The following is a 17,585-nucleotide window of genomic DNA, read 5'->3' on the forward strand; positions in this document are numbered from 1 at the left end:
AATACACTGCGAATGCCCACTATGGGAAGAATATTTTTATAGTGTGGGTTGGGACTAAGCAATGAGTCATGATTGGATAGAGTCATCATGACAGTGTCCAATCATGGCTCTGACAGTGCCTTGATTGGGCAAAGCTTTCATTGCTTCAGCCAATCAGGGCTTTCAATGTACTGTGTGGCAGCTCACTGCATTGTGGTCGGTCAGCGGGCCGAACAAACGGTAGAATGCCCTGACAATTTGGATGTTCAGTTTACTGGGGCGAACAGCCAATGTTTGGCCCGAACCCATGCTCAGGCCAAAACCATTCGCCCAACACGATTTGTCATTCCTCACATACACACTTCTTTTTACCAACCTCAGCAGCTCTCTCAGACATGTCTTAACCATTCCCCAGGTATGAGAGCACTGGCTGTCTGTCTCCAAGACCCGAACTGGACCATGGATCAGATATCCCTAAACGTATTTGAGAGGAGCCTGGGAGATGTGTAAACCCCCGAACAAGACTTTCCTGGCTCTCTGTGGAACGCTCTGCTACACCGGGTACACACTGACAGTTTTTTTTTTCTTTTAGCGCAGTGGGCTGAACGAAAAAAAACTGACAGATCACTGTACCAACACAAGCGATGTTGATGTGTTGATCTCCCTGACTATGTTATTGTATTCTGACAGGGGGCCTTCCCCCATATCAGAACACACTGATCAGTGCTCACAGCCATTAGCTGCAAGCATTGAGAAGATGCATGCCCAATCTACAAAAGCACGTCATTAGGCCGGCTTCCGCCAGACAAGCAGCTATATACACTGACTGAATGTCTGCCAGTTCCTGCTGAACTAGATGATAGTTAGAACATGTGTACCTAGCTTTACCATTGAAATTGCACTAATATGTTAAACCTTGTATGAGATTTTAATGACTGGGTTTACATTTGTGGGTGGTGCTAACTCACTTTGCATGTGGGGGTACCTTTTGTATGGAGCACGGGCATCAATGTGGTGTACCTTTGTTACCTCACCCCCAGTAACAGAATGGGGTCCCCCCAAGCACATAGCGTGGACCTCATGGGTGCTCATTCAAACCTATCTTTCCGTACATCGTGATCAGGCCATAGATCTTCGTAACACAGATTTGGATCTAGTTGCTATTGGATACCACCCGATAAGGAGGGAGCCAGCATATTGACCCCCTCACTACCAGAAGTCCTGTCACCTTACCAGGTACTACGCCCAGAGGCAGCTCTAGGCTTTGTGAGGCCTTAGGCGAAACTTACACATGAGGCCCTACTCATGCCCATAATGGGAAAAAAGTTCAAGAAATAAAAATGGCTGCAGACAGATGCACGGATCTAGCACACAATTCATCAGCCACTTCCAGGGCACTCACCTCACCCATTAGACATATGCAGCCAATAAAACATCTGGGACCAAGCAAGGTGGCAACCCACCCCTCTAAGAATTTCCCATGCCTTGTGAGGAAGGGGAGTTGGGGGATCCCAACACAGTGTAAAGAGAGAGGGAGGAGGGAGGGAAAAAGATGGGATAGAGAGAGGGGGAGAGAGAGAAGGGGGAAAGAGAGAGAGGGGTAGGGAGAGAGGGAGAGAGAGGGGGGAGAGAGAGGAGAGAGAGTGGTGGGAAGGGGTGATTGGGGTGTGAGAGACTGAGACACAGAGGAGGGAGGTGAGAAAGAGAGGGGGAGAAGGGTAGTGGAAGAGAGGGGTGGTGCGAGAGAGAAAGACGAGGGGTGGAAGTGGAGTGGGAGAGAAGGGAAGAGAGGGGGATAGAGAGGGAGAGAGAGAGAGAATAGGTTGGGGTGGAGAGATAGAGGGGAGATGGGGCAGGGAGAGGGGGGGAGATGGGGCAGGGAGAGAGGGGGAGAGGGAGGGGGTAGAGAGAGGGGAGAGAGAGAAGGGGAGAGAGGGAGGGCTAAGAGAGAGAGAGAGGTGAGGGAGAGAAGGGGGAGAGAGAGAGAAGGGGAGGGGAGAGAAAGAGAGGGGGGAGAGTGAGTGGTGGGAAGGGGTGAGTGGGGGTGAGAGAGACTGGGGGTGACACAGAGGAGGGGGGTGAGAAAGAGAGGGGATGAGGGAGAGAGAAGGGTTGTGGAAGAGAGGGCTGGTGCGAGAGAGAAAGAGACGAGGGGTGGGAGAGAAGGGAAGAGAGGGGGTAGAGAGGGGGAGGAGAGAGGGAAGAGAGAGGGAGAGAGAAGGGGGAGAGAGGGGTAGGGGAGAGGGAGGGAGAGAGAGAGAGAGCAGGGGGAGAGAGGGAGAGAGAGAGAAGGGGAGGAGATATGGGGGAGAGGGAGAGAGGGAGGGGGAGAGGGAGAGAGAGGGGAGGAAGAGAAACAGAGAGAGAGGGGAGAGGGAGGGATCGAGTGGTAAGGGGTGAGTGGGGGTGAGAGAGATTGGGGGTGACACAGAGAAGGGAGGTGAGAAAGAGAGGGGTGGTGCTAGAAAGGAGGATGACATAAAGAGTGAGGGGGAGAGAGGGATAGGAGGAGGTGAGAAAGAGGGGGGTGCGGGAAAGGGGAGTGAGAGAGATCCCTAGCCCTGTCCTTGTCTGCAGACCCTCCTGTGTTTCATGTCCCAGTCTGTGAGAGCACTGGGCAGGAGCAGGAGACGGGGGACAAAGAACAGGGAGGAGCTGGAGAGCACTGGAGGTGGTGGAGAGCATAGGAGGGGTGGGGGCTGGAGAGTGCGGGGAAGCTTGAGAGGAGGGGAGTCAGAAAGAATGTGAGTGGAAAGCAGGGGGGTGGAGAGCACTGGGGGAGGAGCCAGGGAGCACAAGGAGGGGCCAGAGAGCATGGGGGACACAGAAGACGTTTGATAGGAGGAGCGGTGGATGGCTGCATATAGTGGAATTGATCTTTCTATATTCCTCCAGCAGCTGCTGAATGCTGACATCTCCTCCTCTCCCTCCTGTAGACATTCAACGGCTGCAGGAGGAATATAGAAAGATTAATTCCACTATATGCAGCCGTCCACCGCTCCTCCTGTGCAGGCACACAGGAAGACTGCACGGGCACTCACCTTCTCTCTGGTTGGCCAGGCGGCATCAGGAGATTGGAGGCGGAGCTCCTTCATCTTCTTCAGTCATGGGGCAGCTCAGCTGGAGGCAGGTGTGGAGAGGTCAGGTGAGCAGCGCAGGATGAAGGAGCAGCCCAGCTGCGGCTCCCACATGGACATGCTGCCGCCTGCACACACACCTTGTAGAGATGGCATCTGGAGCTGGGTGCTGTCATCTGGCCGCTGCCGCCACCTAGACCTAGAGGCCTCAACTGTCCCGCTCCCTGCACCTGCTGCCATCGGACCGGGATGCAGCTGCTCCGTGCTGGGGCCGCTATTCCTCCTGATTTGTCAGTCAGTCCCTGAGTCACAGAATCCCAGCGTTGACATAAGTGATTGAGCAGAAGCAAATTGGGCAGCCACGAGGCCCCTGTGAATGCGGGGCCTTAGGCAGCCCCCTAATTAGTGAGCCACCTCTGACTACGCCTAACGACTGGTTACTTGGTGTCTTGAACTTGTCCCTGATTACACTTAGCAGCTACACTCCTTCTCCGTGTTTTGCAGAGTTGACCCTTATGTAGTACCTGAGCTTCATACCTCTTTGTGCTATACAGACCCTGGTTCTTTAGATATTTCAGATAGATTCTTCAGAACCAAAATGCATCCCTTAGAATAACTTCAGATCAGGCTTAGAACAGTTAATGTAACTTTACTGAACAGCATAACAGTTTAATAGGAACAATGTGCTTCTCCCTAAACTAAGTACTGTATTGTGGCTGCCCAGGCATAGATCCATGAGGTGAGAGTCCATCTTCGTATTCTCAATGGCTTGCATGTCCCCAAAAGTCCTGGTGCCTTCAGTAGACTGCAAGGCACAGCAGTCCCAGTATCTCCAACTGCGAGCTAGAACAGAACCAGCCAAATGGACTAAAGGAGCTCCTGGATCTCAACTATCCCCCTTTTTATAGCACAAGGGCTGAATTAGACCAAAAAGCCCGGGAACTGAGCTTAAAATCGTTAACCCTTTTCACCTCTCTGGGCCGGCCGCTAACTTATTAGAACCAGAACCAAACTATTTCAAGACTTTGCTTGGGCAACCCTTAAAAAAAGTTACTGAGTAGAAATGCAAATGGCTTTACATGTTCTCCATACTTAATTCCATCTCTGTCAGATTTTTTCCCCTCACATTTTGACACACATCTAGCTCTGTGTAGACCGATTAAAGGAGAAGGGGCATGAGGACTGTGGGAACATTGAGTACTATTGCCACAGATGCAAAACATTTTTGTAATATCACATCACAAGATGCCCTAAACAAAACAACTCAACTACAAACGAATGTCCCTTTTTTTGGGGGGTGTCGCTGTGAGTTAAAATTCTGGTAAATCATTTTTGCTATTTTGTGCATTGAATTACCTGCTAATGAGCTTGGCTGTCTGCCGTACTCATCTCTATCCACTTTTTTTTTTATTCCGGACAGCTGTGGGCCAGGTCATTCCCCACCTCGCAGCACAGAAACAAATGGAGCAGCATGCAGGCAACATCAGTGACCTTATATGGACATTTGCCTATATTTAGTCAATATCATTGGCTAAATATGGGCATGTGTCCTTATAAAGGCACTGTTGTCACCAGCATTCTGCACCTTTGTATATGTGGGCTACAGGCCAGGGAATAACCTGGCCTGCAGCTGATTGGACTAAAGTTTGAATAGAAGTGAGTTTGGAGGACACCTAAACTCATCTCTACATGCTAACCTAACTTTACACATGGGGTTTTATTCAGTGCTTCCACTTTTGTTACTTTTTCCATGAAATATATAGTATGTCTCATCAATTATAACCTTAAGACTCTGCTACTTATAGGTAAAGATCGGGAAAAAAAACCTCCAATGCTTATGATTTCTATCGATGCCGAAAAGGCATTCGATAGAGTTGATAATAGAAGCTCTCCGGAACATTGGTTTAGGCCCAAAAATGTTGAAGTGGATTACTAATCTACATGCACAACCAACAGCTAGAGTGGGAGTAAATGGGAGTATGTCGTCCGTGTTTGAAATGCTAAATGGAACAAGGCAGGGCTGTCCACTTTCGCCCCTGCTATACGTAATTGCACTGGAACCATTTTTGGCAAAGATTCGAAATAACGTAAATATAAGTGGGGTTAATTGGGGGGAAGAAGTTCATAAAGTGGCGGCCTACGCAGACGACATACTCCTATACATAACTAAACCAAGAATATCTTTACCTAGCTTAATAAAAGAAATAAAAGAATATGGCGGTCTCTCAAATTTTAAAATAAATCTGATAAAAACAGTTATATTGAACATAGGATTGGACAACGAGGAAGAGATGGCGTTACAACAAGAATACCCCTTTACATGGGAAAAAAAAGAAATAACTTACCTAGGTATTAAAATAACAAAAACGGTACAGGAGCTATACCAAGCGAATTATATCCCATTAGTTAATGAAATCAAAACAGTGTTAGGAAATATAAGAAAGGGTTCAATATCCTGGACAGGTAGAATTCACATTCTGAAAATGGTGGTTTTACCTAAAATCACCTATAAACTTCAAATGCTCCCAATTAATATTCCAAATAGCTTCTTTAAAATAATAAAATCACTTTTTCTAAAATTTATATGGCAAAATAAGAAACCGAGGATAAATTATAATATATTAATCAGGAAAAAAAAAGGGGTGGGATGGCTTTGCCAGACATATATAGATATTATAGTGCAATCACGCTAGTGAGAATGGTGGAATGGGCAAATGTTGACACGGAAAAGAAATGGGTAAAAATGGAAGAGTCACTAATAGGCACACAATTAAAAAAAATAATATGGATCCTGCCAAAATTTAGATTTAAAGTAGGCACTAATAAGGCACATGAAATCACGATAATAACGTTTAAAATATGGGATGCACTGCACAGGAGAAACAAATGGGACTATAACTCTCCACTAATTCCACTAGAGGGCACAGATTTTTTTACCCCAGGAAAGGGTACTCCACTAGGCAAACAAATGGAAAATATACAATTAAAAGATATCACTTTAGGTGGTAATAATTTAACACCTATAGAAAAATTATGTAATTCTAAAGCAAAAGTAAAGCACTGTATGTCAAGAATGTATGAATGTTTGTCGGAAATGGAGGCACAAGAAAGAATACCAGCTATAGGAAAATGGGAAATGGATATGGGTATCAAAATAGAGGAGAAGCAGATGATGGAGTCAATATATAGGCAGGTGTCGGATGTAACGTCTAGAGAGGTTAATTACAAGTGTATGATGAGATGGCAGTTAACTCCTGATAGACTCCATAGAATAGATCCTTCTAGATCCAGGTACTGTTGGAGGGAGTGTAAATTACCTGCAACAGCACTCCATATTTGGTGGGAATGTCCAGAGATAAAGTTATACTGGCAGGAGATTTTAGCCTATATTAAAATAATAACCGGTGAAAAAATACCATGTAGCCTGCTGGAATGTCTGTTCTATGGAGTAGACGAAATAAGTAGTAATTTACAAATGGAAAAAAAGGAAAAAAAATAAATTAACTCACTGGTAGTTTATTTGCTCAATGCGGCAAAAGCCTTGATACCGGTAAACTGGACACAAATTAAAAAACCCACTATTAGACAATGGGTGCAGAGAATCGAACATATTAATAATATGGAATATTTAGTTAAAATGGAGAACAATCAAATGAAAAAATATTGGGCAGTATGGAAAAATTGGAGATCTTTCAAAAAGACAGAAACTTACATCCAAGTATTTGCAGAATAAACAGAGGTGGACGGGCCAACAAACAGTGGGGGAGGTTGGGAGGGGGGATTAGGGTATACTAGGGAAAAATGGTAGGGGGGAAGATAGAAAATATAAGGATGGTAAGCAAGTAGGGAAAATAGGCCACGAAGTGTACTGTAGAGAACAATTGTTGTGTTCATATGTTTTTCTTTTTCATTGTATTTGTGACCTGCTTGGTTTTCGTTTTACAATATTTTCCTTTTTGATACTCTACCGGCTTGTTGATTTTTTTTAATTGTAAAAATGTAATAAAATGTAAATAATAATAAAAAAATCAATTATAACCTTAAGCTGTCCATCTTACTAAGTGGGCTACCCTGGACATCAAACAACTTTGCCTGAGGGAAAAAAAACTTCTAATAAAGTTAATAGAAAAAAATCTTTCAGAGGAGTTTGTCTGACATGTGCCATAATCTAGCACACACATTCAGCGGGTGCCATTTTCTATGAGACAGCAGATATGCTAATAGACTGACAGGGGGATGGAATGTAGAAGAAGTAGCTTGTGTAAGGCTCCATTCACACATTGGCATTGGCGATTCTGTTTGCGTGATTTTGCCGCGATTTGTGGGGCGACATTCTCAGAAAAATCAATCCGCAATTGGGGTGCCATTGAGAGTAATGGGATCGTAAGTGCGTCCCGCGATTTGCAAGAATCGCACACAGAATCGCAGCGATTCTGCCCACAATCCAAAATGCCAAGGTGTGAATGGAGACTTAACCTCCCTGGCGGTGATCCTGAGTCTGGCAGACTCAGGATCGCATCGCTGGATACAGGGAGGACACAGGGAGAAGTTACTTACCTTGTCCCCTGGATCCAGCGATGTCCTCCACGCTGTGTGATCGAGCTGTCCTCCGCTCGATTCACGCAGTGCCTGAGTGCCACCGAGCTCCGTTCCCTGTGACGTTACGGTTCACGGGAGCGGAGATCGGCGGCAAATTCAAAAAAGTAAAAACACACAAAACACACACAGTACTCTAATCTTACAGATTACAGTACTGTATAAAAAAAAATGACACACCCCCTTTGTCCCTAGTGGTCTGTCCGGTGCCCTGCATGCAGTTTTATATTATAAATACTATTTTTTCTGTCTGAAATTTGGAGATTGTCCATAGCAATCAAAAAGTGTCCCTTAATGTCAAAAGTGATTTTAGACCAACTAGAAAACAGCGATAATGAATTATAATCACTTGCAGAATTGAGCGATAGCGATTTGTGGGGAAATTCATCATCAAACACTAAATCTAATGACAGCAACAATTCTGCAAATGAGCAAATTTCAGTGTTTTTGGATTTGATTACATTATTGAATAATTTTTATTATTATTTATTATCATTATTTATTATATTATAAACGTTATCATACCCAGGATGTCTGCTTGACTCTGGTTTGAATAGATTTAAGAGAGTTATTCCTAAGAATTGCAGGCCTACAATATAAAACGCCAAATTTCCATGCAAAATAACTAACGCTTTCAGCACCTAAAACCAGAACTAATCATACCGCCAGGGAGGTTAAAGCTACTATTGGGTAAATATGACTGCAACCATAGGCAGCATAATCCTTGGGGACCTCTCGAACCCTAGCTGAGAAACCTGAAAAACCCTGCTTTAACCCCTCAGTTAATATAGTACAGTTGAAATATACATCAGAAGAAACTGTATTTTAACAGATATGGAAGGAAAACAAATATGCTACATAGGGTGGTTGGTAATACAGATTAAAATATATCATAAGGTTATAGTAAGATGTAGAAATACAAAAGGATTATACAAGTGAGAAAAAAATTTACTTAATAAAAATCCAGTGCAAGATCCCATCCCATCTGTTTATAAAAATATTAGTCTTCCAAAGACAGCTGCTAAATACAGCCATGGAAGGTAAGGAGGAAGTAGAACAGGGTTTCAGATACACTAATTTTTCACACCTGCTGTCATATTCTTGAACACTCAGCATTTACACATTACAGGTGTTTGGATTAAGGTGACTAAGTTAACTCTGTGGGTATATACTTGACACTAGAAGGAAGCTACTTCACCAAGTCAAATGTGACTAGCTACAACTAGCATTACAGTGAAATGAAAACCTTCACAGACTAATTTTTATCTTTTGTTTCTGCCGTAGGAAGAAGCAGTTGAACAAATTTCTTTGTATTGTAAAAGACAAAACGATTTTAAAACACTTGACCCATGCATAAACAAATGCTTTGAGGATTGTGCCATTGATGCAGTTCATTTGGCATGTCAGGTAATAAATATTTTTTCTTGCAAGGTAATGTTGGATATGCAAAAGCAAATAACATTTGTGTGACCAGAAGTATGCAAATATGTGACAAATAGGAAAATCAAGCAGTGTGCCTTCAAGTGTGCACACAAAAAACTTGCGCTGCCTGAGTTTTCATAAGTTGATTCACTCAGTAGGAACCTTAGCCATTTAACCCCCGGACCAGTTTGCAGCCAAAGGACCAAGCCCCTTTTTGCTATTTGGCACTGCGTCATTTTAACTGATAATTGCGTGGGCGTGCGACATGGCTCCCAAACAAAATTGGCATCTTTTTTTTTCCCACAAATGGAGCTTTCTTTTGGTGGTATTTGATCACCTCTGTGGTTTTTATTTTTTGCGCTATAAACAAAAATAGAGCGACAATTTTGAAAAAAATTCAATATTTTTTACTTTTTGCTATAATAAATATCCCCAAAATATATAATTTTTTTTTTCCTCAGTTTAGGCCGATGCGTATTCTTCTACATATTTTTGGTAAAAAAATCGCAATTAGCGATTATTGATTGGTTTGCGTTTACAAAATAGGGGATAGTTTTATAGAATTTTTTACTAGTAATGGCAGCGATCAGCGATTTTTATTGTGACTGCAACATTATGGCGGACACATCAGACATTTTTGACACATTTTTGGAACCATTGTCATTTATACAGCAATCAGTGCTATTTAAATGCACTGATTCCTGTGTAAATGACACGGACAGTGGAGGAGTTAACCACTAGGGGGCAGTGTAGGTGTTATGTATGATGTTATGTGTTTTTTTTATTGTAGGGGGTGTGGCCTGGCATGTGACGTCACTGATCGTCCTTCCCTATAAAAGGGAAGAGACCATCGGTGACAGCTACACAGGCAAGCATGTGGAGAGATTTGTTTACACAGACCTCTCCTCGTTCTTCAGCTCTGTGACTCGATCGCGGGACACCAGCGGGGATTGGGTCCGCTGGTCCCACGGCCACGGTCATGGAGCACAGGACTGGGTTGGGAGCGCGCCACTGGGCACTTAAAAAGCAACGTACAGGTACGTGCTTGTGCCCAGCCATGCCATTCTGCTGATGTACATCGGCGTGAGATGGTCCTTAAGTGGTTAATGATTATTGTGCAGATAATTTCAAACCTCTATAACAGTGATGGTGAACCTTGGCACCCCAGATGTTTTGGAACTACATTTCCCATGATGCTCATGCACTCTGAAGTGTAGTGGAGCATCATGGGAAATGTAGTTTCAAAACATCTGGGGTGCCAAGGTTCGCCATCGCTGCTCTATAGCATCCTTTCAACTAACCATCAAGCTAGGCATAGAAGACCTCTTTTTCTGAGCTGCCAAGGTGTGCTCAGATGCTGAGTTTCCATGGAACGTCTTGAAGTGTAAAGTATGTTGTGGCTAATTTCTTGCCCTTTAAAGTCTTCTTTTGCAGTTAACAATATGTAAATAAAAAAGATGAAATCACAGAGTGTAAAAAATCATATGTGTACTTTAGGTGGATTAACACACTGGGGTTGATTTACTAAAACTGGAGAGTGCAAAATCTGGTGCGGTTGTGCATGGTAACCAATCAGCTTCTAACTTCAGCTTGTTCAGTTAAAGTGTGAGTAAAGTCCACTTTTTAACTTGTGCCTACAGGTAAGCCTATAGGTACAGTGAATATCTCCTAAACCTGCACTATTTAGGAGATATTCACACAGAATGCAACTGGTGACCTCACTGGCGCATGCGTTCTGAAGGGAAGGTATACTCGTACCTTGAGAGCTTTGTGCAGGAGCTGGAGCTCCCGCGCATGCACAGGAGTAATGTTATTGTGGCCCCAGTCCAGCTGCATATTTATGGATTTTGGAACCTATCTGGACACCGTGGATATTGATATTATGTCTAATGGTGGACAGGAAGGGTTCAAGGGTGAGAGCAAATAGAAGAGGGAATAGGGGGCAGCCCTGCCTGGTCCCTTTATACAGTGAGAATGAGTCACTTAGAGAGCCGTTTATGCGAACCCGTGCCGTGGGAGAGGAGTATAGAGAGGTTATGCGATAGAACATTTTGGGACCAAGCCCCAGGTGATGCAGAGTCACTTTGAGGTAGTCCCAGTCCACCCTATCGAACGCTTTTTCAGAGTCAGTAGAAGCAAGTAGGGTGGGCTGGGAGCACCTCCGTACTTATTGAATCATGGATATAGTCCGAAGGGAGTTATCCCTGGCTTCCCTACCGGGTATGAAGCCAGACTGATCCTTCTAAATCCAGCTTTGGATAAGGGGAAGTAATCGATTGGCCAGAACCTTGGAATAAAGCTTAACATCAACGTTAAGCAGGGAGATCGGCCTGTAACTACTGCATAATGTGGGGTCCTTACCTGGTTTAGGAATGACTGTGATGTGGGCTGTGAGAGATTCTGGGCACAAACAGGATTTGCGTGAGATTGAGTTGGCATATGTCGTGAGGTGGGGAAGTAGGATGTCACTGAATGTTCTATAGTAATAGATGGTGTATCCATCGGGACTGTGGGGTTTTTCCCATAGGAGAGGACTTTAGGGCAACCTGGAATTCCTCAACAGTGAATTCTGCCTCTAGTGCCTGGAGTGCGGAGGTGGACAATGTGGGCAAATTGGCCTCTTTTAAATACAACTGTATGCGGTTGCGTTTCTCCCCCGGGGTTAAAGAGGGCGTTTTGCTCTGCACGTTATATAAGAAAGTCAGCGTAGTAGTCCCTAAATGCCGCAGCAATGTGTGGAGTTGCATGCACTAAATCTCCATTGGGAAGTTTTATTTTGGGGATAAAAGATTTGGTTTGTTTCGCCTTGAGGGATCTCGCCATCTGTCTACTGGGTTTATTCCCCTACTCATACATTGTCTGAGCGAATCGTTGGAATTTCCTTTTAGTGTCCAGATCCAGTAGGGTTTTTAGTTCTTCTCATTTCAGAGTGAGAGCTTTAAGGTGGGCTATATGTAAAGTAAGTTTATGTTGTTTGTCTAGGTCCACAATCTGACCAAGGACCTGAGCGACCTGCTGACCATGCTCCTTTTTTTTCCTCGCTCCTAGTTCAATGAGTCGGCCCCTCATGGTAGCCTTGTGAGCTTCCCATACAATGGAGGGGGAGGACTCAGGAGAGGTATTTTCAACGAAATACTGTTTTATATGTGAGGACAATGCGGAGACCTCCACTTGGTTAGAAAGAAGAGAGTCATTGAGTTTCCAGTTATTGGAGTGGTGCGCCAAGGAGGGCATGGTCATACACATCGACACCAGCGCATGGTCAGATATGGTGGGCGTTCCTATATGGGTGGACCGCAATAGCTGAAGATGATGATGATCTAGAAAGATATTATCTATGCGCGAGTTTGACTGGTGTGTTTTAGAAAAGTAAGAAAAATCCCTATCTCTGGGGTGGAGCATTCGCCAGACATCGATCAGTTGTAGATTGATAAGTCTGCATTTGATTGAAGATAGTCTTTTAAATGGGATATTTGAATGGCCCTGTGAAGTGTCTAAGACGGGGTCTAAAGGCATATTGATGTCACCCATGAGGATAGTTATGCCTTCGGCAAATTGTGCCAATTTAGAGAGGATCAGGGAGAAGAAGGCTGGTTGGTGTCGACTGGGGCAATAGACGTTTGCCAGGGTGCAGCGTGTGTTACCTAGAAATCCCTTCAAAAAAAGATATCGACCATGATCATCCGTCAACATATCAACAAGATGGAAGGGTACACTGCTGTTGAAACCTACCACTCCCTTCGCTTTATTAGTATCAGACAAGCTATAGTACCGGGAATTGGGGGGAGGTCAATTTGACCGTCGTTGAATGAGTCAAGTGCGTTTCCTGAAGAAAGGCAATTGAGCATGCAGCTTTTTTCAATTCACGGGTAACTTGGTGTCGTTTTGCGGCAACATTCAGACCCCTTACATTATATAAGATAATTTTTAGTGAGGCCATATCTTCAACAGAGTGTAACCCTTAAGCCTAAATTTCCACGCAAGCCAACCAAGGGAGGGAGAGAGAGGGGGAAGAAAAATAGAGGGAAGGAAGAGAAATTGAGATAGAAGAGACAAGCTTAAGTATCTATCAATCACATCTGAAAATGTACCATTGGGAACAATTGACAAGTCACGCAGAAATCTGCCGTGATCCCTGTGGGGAGGGGGAGAGCGGACGGCAGTCTCGACCTCCAACAAGAGATCGGGATTCATATTGCGAATGCCATCCACTCTCACCAACCCCAAAAGGAGGGGTAGGGGGTTTACTGAGCGAGAGGCACATGGGAGCAATGTGCCCTGCCAGCGTTCAGCTAAGCGTTAGGATAAAAGAGAACACAAAAATATAAAGATTAAACATATTGGATATCAGCAACTGAGAAACCGGGCAACACTTGAGAACCATTGAACTGAACAAACAATGTCTAGGTGAGCAGGTATTAATACTTACAAGACCGCTCCATCGGTCCAAAAAAAGCCCCATGGTAAGGGGGGCACCTTGAGTCCACTAATGTAGCATAAGGCAATTTCACTGCCAAGAGTTGCAATCCTATTTTCATAAAATGGGTGCACCCACACTAAACATGGGCCTTAAACGTCCAGAAGTGATGAAAAAGTAATTTGGAGCAATGAGAAAAAAAGAAAAAAGAGTGAACACTTGAAAGCACTGATCATCCGTTCTTTTGTGCGGATCCTGGATTGGATTTGCGCCTCTTTTTTGATGGGGCTCTCCGCCATTGAGGATCTGGAGCAGAGGAGAACTGGGGGATCTGGTTCTGCCAACCTGGGAGATCTACTTGTGGCAAGTTGAGCTCCTTCAGGAATGAAGGCAAATCCTCCGGGAACCGTAAGGTGTGGGAACGGCCGTTTTTGGTGGTGATTAAACACGCTGGGAATCCCCATCTGTACATGATCCCATCTGCGCGGAGGAGATCCAGAAGAGGTTTAAGAGCTCTACGACGGTCCCGCGTGTCCTTAGACAGGTCTGGGAAAATTCTGATGGTGGCTTCATCAAAGTCTATGGTGGGCGTGCTCCGCATTTTGATCATTATAGCCTTTTTGTCTGTAAAGTAATGCAGGCAGCATATAACGTCCCTCAGCTGATCTGAGGAAAAATTTCGGGGGCGGAGGGCCCGATGCACCTGGTCGAACCGCAGCGGCTCAGTAACCGGGTTTCCTAAGATTGTGCTGAAAATGCCACGGATCGATGGTTCGAGGTCGTTGTCACCAGGGGCCTCCGGGAGTGCAGGTTGTTTCTGCGGTTTCTGTTCTCAAGATCTTCGAGTTTATATGATGAGGCCTGCTGAGCAAACACTAATTGTGTAACCGTTTCTTGTAATTCTTTTATGGCGGAAGCCTGTGATTCCTGTCTGAGCTCAGTTTCCTCCACCCTATCCAGAATATGCACCATATCTGCCCTAACTCCGGTAATCTCCTTCTTTATGGATTTTTCTAGTCCATGGAACATCCCCGCCAACTCTTTCTTAAGACCGCTCACCAGGTTTGACATGTTGGAGCCACCCGGAGAGCCGGGGTCATCCATAAGGTCAGAGCAACAGGATGAAGCTGGAGAGCTTCCCCTAATAGAGGCAGCTAGAGAGGAGGGAGAGGCGCTGCATTTGGTGGTTCTGGCCAGGCTGCCTGGCTGCCTCACACACCCGGCACCGATCTCCCTGCAGCAAGATAGTGCTGTATTGAACCGGAGCCGGATTGAGTTAGCGCTGTCCCTTTTCCAGATACCTTGTTAGTTGTGGAGCGTGATCTAGGTTTCTTTGTTGGCATAATTGTGGCAGTAAAGCTGAACGCTGGACGGGACTCAGGATCACTCACATTTAATTAGGGACAGCATGTGTGTTTTGCAGTAGTCACAAACAGCTGACGTGGGGAGCTCTGAGGGCTCAGTATATGTGACAGTTCTAAGGAGATCTCCCCTGCACTGTGTTAGCAACCAAGAACAGACAGTTCCCTGGTGGTCCCAAGTGGTGCTTATGATGTACCTTTTAGTCTGTCTCGGGGATCTGGGACCGCCAGCAAGGGGAGTGACTCCAAGGGTGTTGCCACTGGGGAGCAGGGGTTGCCAGGAGCAACTCGGAGACCTCTCAGCCCCGCCAACAGGCCCCTGCCAGCCTCAGGCAGAGTGAGCTACAGATTCTCAGCTGTCTCTCTCTAGCAGCAGCGGTGATCTCAGTCCCTTTATAATGGACCCACCAGGGTGCGCCTGTGTTCGCCCGGCAGTCGCCCTCGGCACTCACCAGGGTGTTGGGCCTCCCAGGCCTGCTAAAGATGGCGTCCGCTCTTCATCCTCCATGGCCTGCTCGAGGGGATCCAGGCAGGGCCAGGTGTGTAGGATGGCTCCCGGCAACCTCCGGAGTCCTGCAGGGGCCTCCGGGCTAAATCCGGCTCCGCTCTGCCTTCCGGATTACCGCGGAACTGTGTGGAGAAGCGTCCGAGGTGGGTAGGTCGCAAGATGGCGCTGGGAGGCCACGATGTAGGCTCGAGCCATGCAGTCGCGGGGAAAGACCGCAATTGTCACCGCGATCACCTCCCGCGATGGTCTGCACCCGTCCTGGCCGGATTAGCGGACGAAATTAGGAGCCTGGATTGGCGTATGGCTGTGGATTGTGTACAGCGGTGAGGAGCTCTGTCTCCACACGTCCGCTCAGAATCACATCCAGACACGCCCCCTACCAATATAGCATTCATGTAATTTTTTGCAAAAATATTAATTCTTTCCATAAAATCTACAGACACTCATCTCACTGTTCTCATCCCTGTTTCCAAATGTATCTATTGATTCGGTCTTACTTCCTGATCAGACTTTAGGTCATGACACAGGAAGGACTTCCCTGACCTCCCTAGCACACACCCTGCATCATCCACCCACCCATTCCCAGCTGCACATTTTTTAAATGAAATGTTCACTTCACTGGCTGGCTGGGATTCAACAGTAGAAACAAATGGTCACTACTCTCACCTATAACTGGCCTTTGCAGCAAGGAGCATATGGAAGGGTAACGCATGCAAAAAAATTCCCAGCTCAACTTACCGACAAGCCTATGACCAACCGAATTATCCTGTCTAACATTATGCGTTAAAAATAGGGGTTTCGTTTGCACACATTTGCAAATACATGCGCAAGCTATAGAGCTTCATCATGGCACACTATTATTTCCTGTAGTCCTAACATTTATGAATAAGAATTAGTTATTTGCAAAATGTTATTATACAAAAAAAAATGTAAATGTTTTTTTTTTCAAAATGTTCACTCTTTTTTCCCTGCCTACATTACAAAAAATAAAAAACCCAGTGGTGATTAAATACCACCAAAAGAAAGATTTATTTGTGTAAAAAAATTGTGTTTGGGTACAGTGCAGCATGTCATTCAAAGTGTGAGAGCACTGAAAGCTGAAAATTGGCGTGGGTAGGAAGGGGGTAAAACTGCCTTGTACTAAAGTGGTTAATTTAACCACTTTCAGACCGGACCATTTTGCTGGTCAATGACCAGAGGTCTTTTTACAATTTGGCACTGCGCTGCTTTAACTGGTAATTGCGCGGTCATGCAATGTTGTACCCAAACGAAATTTGCGTCCTTTTTTTCCCACAAATAGAGCTTTCTTTTAAAGGTATTTGACTGACTCTGCGATTTTTATTTTTTGCGATATAAACGTAAAAAGACTGCAAATTTTGAAAAAAAAATGATATTTTCTACTTTTTGTTATTAGAAAAATCCAATAAACTCAATTTTAGTCATACATTTAGGCCAAAATGTATTCAGCCACATGTCTTTCGTAAAAAAAAAGTCAATACCTGTATATTTATTGGTTTGCGCAAAAGTTGTCACATCTACAAACTAAGGTACGTTTTCTGGAATTTACACAGCTTTTAGTTTATGACTGCCTATCTCATTTCTTGAGGTGCTAAAATGGCAGGGCAGTACAAAACCCCCCCAAATGACCCCATTTTGGAAAGTAGACACCCTAAGGAAATTGATAAGAGGCATGTTGAGCCCATTGAATATTTTATTTTTTTGCCTCAAGCGATTGAATAATGACAAAAAAAAATTATTTTTATTTTTTTACACAAAGTTGTCACTAAATGATATATTGCTCACACATGCCATGGTTATATGTGGAATTGTACCCCAAAATACATTCTGCTGTTTCTCCTGAGTACGGGGATACCACATGTGGTCGACTTTTTGGAAGCCTAGCCGCGTACGGGGCCCCGAAAGCCAAGCACCGCCTTCAGGATTTCTAAGGGCATACATTTGTCATTTCACTCCTCACTACCTATCACAGTTTTGAAGGCCATAAAATGCCAAGATGGCACAAAACCCCCACAAATGACCCCATTTTAGAAAGTAGACACCCCAAGCTATTTGCTGAGAGGCATGTTGAGTCCATGGAATATTTTATATTTTGCCACAAGTTGCGGGAAAATTACAAACTTTATTAATTTTTCACAAAGTTGTCACTAAATGATATATTGCTCACACATGCTATGGGCATATGTGAAATTACACCCCAAAATAAA

The 17,585-nt window shown here is 44.7% G+C and overlaps 1 protein-coding gene across 6 annotated transcripts in view; it reads left to right on the forward strand.

Annotated features, from left to right (window-relative positions):
• LOC143964536 (E3 ubiquitin-protein ligase RNF213-like) overlaps window positions 1–17,585 on the forward strand; it is a 955,032-nt gene that overhangs the window by 347,951 nt on the left and 589,496 nt on the right. For all 6 annotated transcript variants that reach the window (XM_077474321.1, XM_077474324.1, XM_077474323.1 and 3 more), the window contains exon 17: window positions 8,937–9,059. In XM_077474321.1, the coding sequence (XP_077330447.1) occupies window positions 8,937–9,059 (123 nt within the window). The remainder of the gene's footprint in view (window positions 1–8,936; window positions 9,060–17,585) is intronic.

Source organism: Lithobates pipiens, unplaced genomic scaffold (assembly GCF_037356315.1).
Source record: "Lithobates pipiens isolate NorthernLeopardFrog02 unplaced genomic scaffold, aLitPip1_a1.2 Scaffold_8, whole genome shotgun sequence".
Classification (NCBI taxonomy): Eukaryota; Metazoa; Chordata; class Amphibia; order Anura; family Ranidae; genus Lithobates; species Lithobates pipiens.